The sequence below is a fragment of the Cryptosporidium andersoni genome (genome assembly GCF_001865355.1).
Source record: "Cryptosporidium andersoni isolate 30847 chromosome Unknown contig_120, whole genome shotgun sequence".
Taxonomy (NCBI): domain Eukaryota; phylum Apicomplexa; class Conoidasida; order Eucoccidiorida; family Cryptosporidiidae; genus Cryptosporidium; species Cryptosporidium andersoni.
The window spans coordinates 1-878 of NW_027122919.1; the positions used below are offsets into that span (position 1 = coordinate 1).

General features: G+C 32.1%; 1 protein-coding gene across 1 annotated transcript; it reads right to left on the reverse strand.

Moving 5' to 3' along the window:
- Positions 1 to 7: 7 nt before the first annotated feature.
- cand_039050 (type I fatty acid synthase) lies at positions 8 to 830 on the reverse strand (the record flags this gene model as incomplete). Its single annotated transcript, XM_067214126.1, has 2 exons — positions 8 to 48; positions 164 to 830. The coding sequence occupies 2 exons, from the start codon at positions 828 to 830 to the stop codon at positions 8 to 10; spliced, it is 708 nt and encodes a 235-aa protein (XP_067066352.1).
- Positions 831 to 878: the final 48 nt, after the last annotated feature.

Below are 878 nucleotides of genomic sequence, written 5' to 3' on the forward strand. Positions count from 1 at the left end.
GGAATATTTATAATAACTTTTCCAATATGTTGAGCTCTTTGCATAAATCTAAATGCTGCAATACCATCATTTTCACCTTTATAATTTCTCATATTAAATATTTTCATTGGTAATGGTTGTATTTTTTTCTCATTTGCTAAATTTCTAATACGATCTAACATACCTCTAAACCAAATAGGTTTTTCTTCCATCATTACATCAACAGCAACTTTAGTATAATTTATATCTGGCCTTATTTTAGCAATATCTTCATCACTCCATATGCCACGCTTACCTAATTCAATAAAATGACCATTTGGTTTCAATAATTCTAAAGAGGTAGGAATAAAATCTTCAATTAATGAATTGATTACAATATCTAATTTTCCAATATATTGTTCCATATCTTTAGCAAATTTGGATGAATCCCTTGAACTACTAACAACTTCAACTCCAATTGACTTTGCATATTCAATCTTTGTATCATTACCTGCAGTTCCATATACCTTTGCACCTATAACCTTACAATATTGAACAACCATTAATCCAATTCCACCAGTTACTGCATGAACTAATACATGATCTCCAGATTTAATATTTGCAATATCTTTTAAAGCTAATTCAACAGTAGTAGCAACTACTGGTAAGGCAGCAGCCTCTTCAAATGAAAATCCATCTGGTATTTTACACATAAGATTGGCATCGGTAGTAACATATGTTTTTAGGCAACCAGGGGCTACACCAAATACATAATCACCAACTTGAAGATGAGAGACACTTTCTCCAACTGCAACTACTATACCAGAGCAATCTCCTCCTGGAGGACCTGGATCTCCTGGGTATAATCCCATAACATTTAATACATCTCTAAAGTTTAATCCAATAGATCTTACACGAAT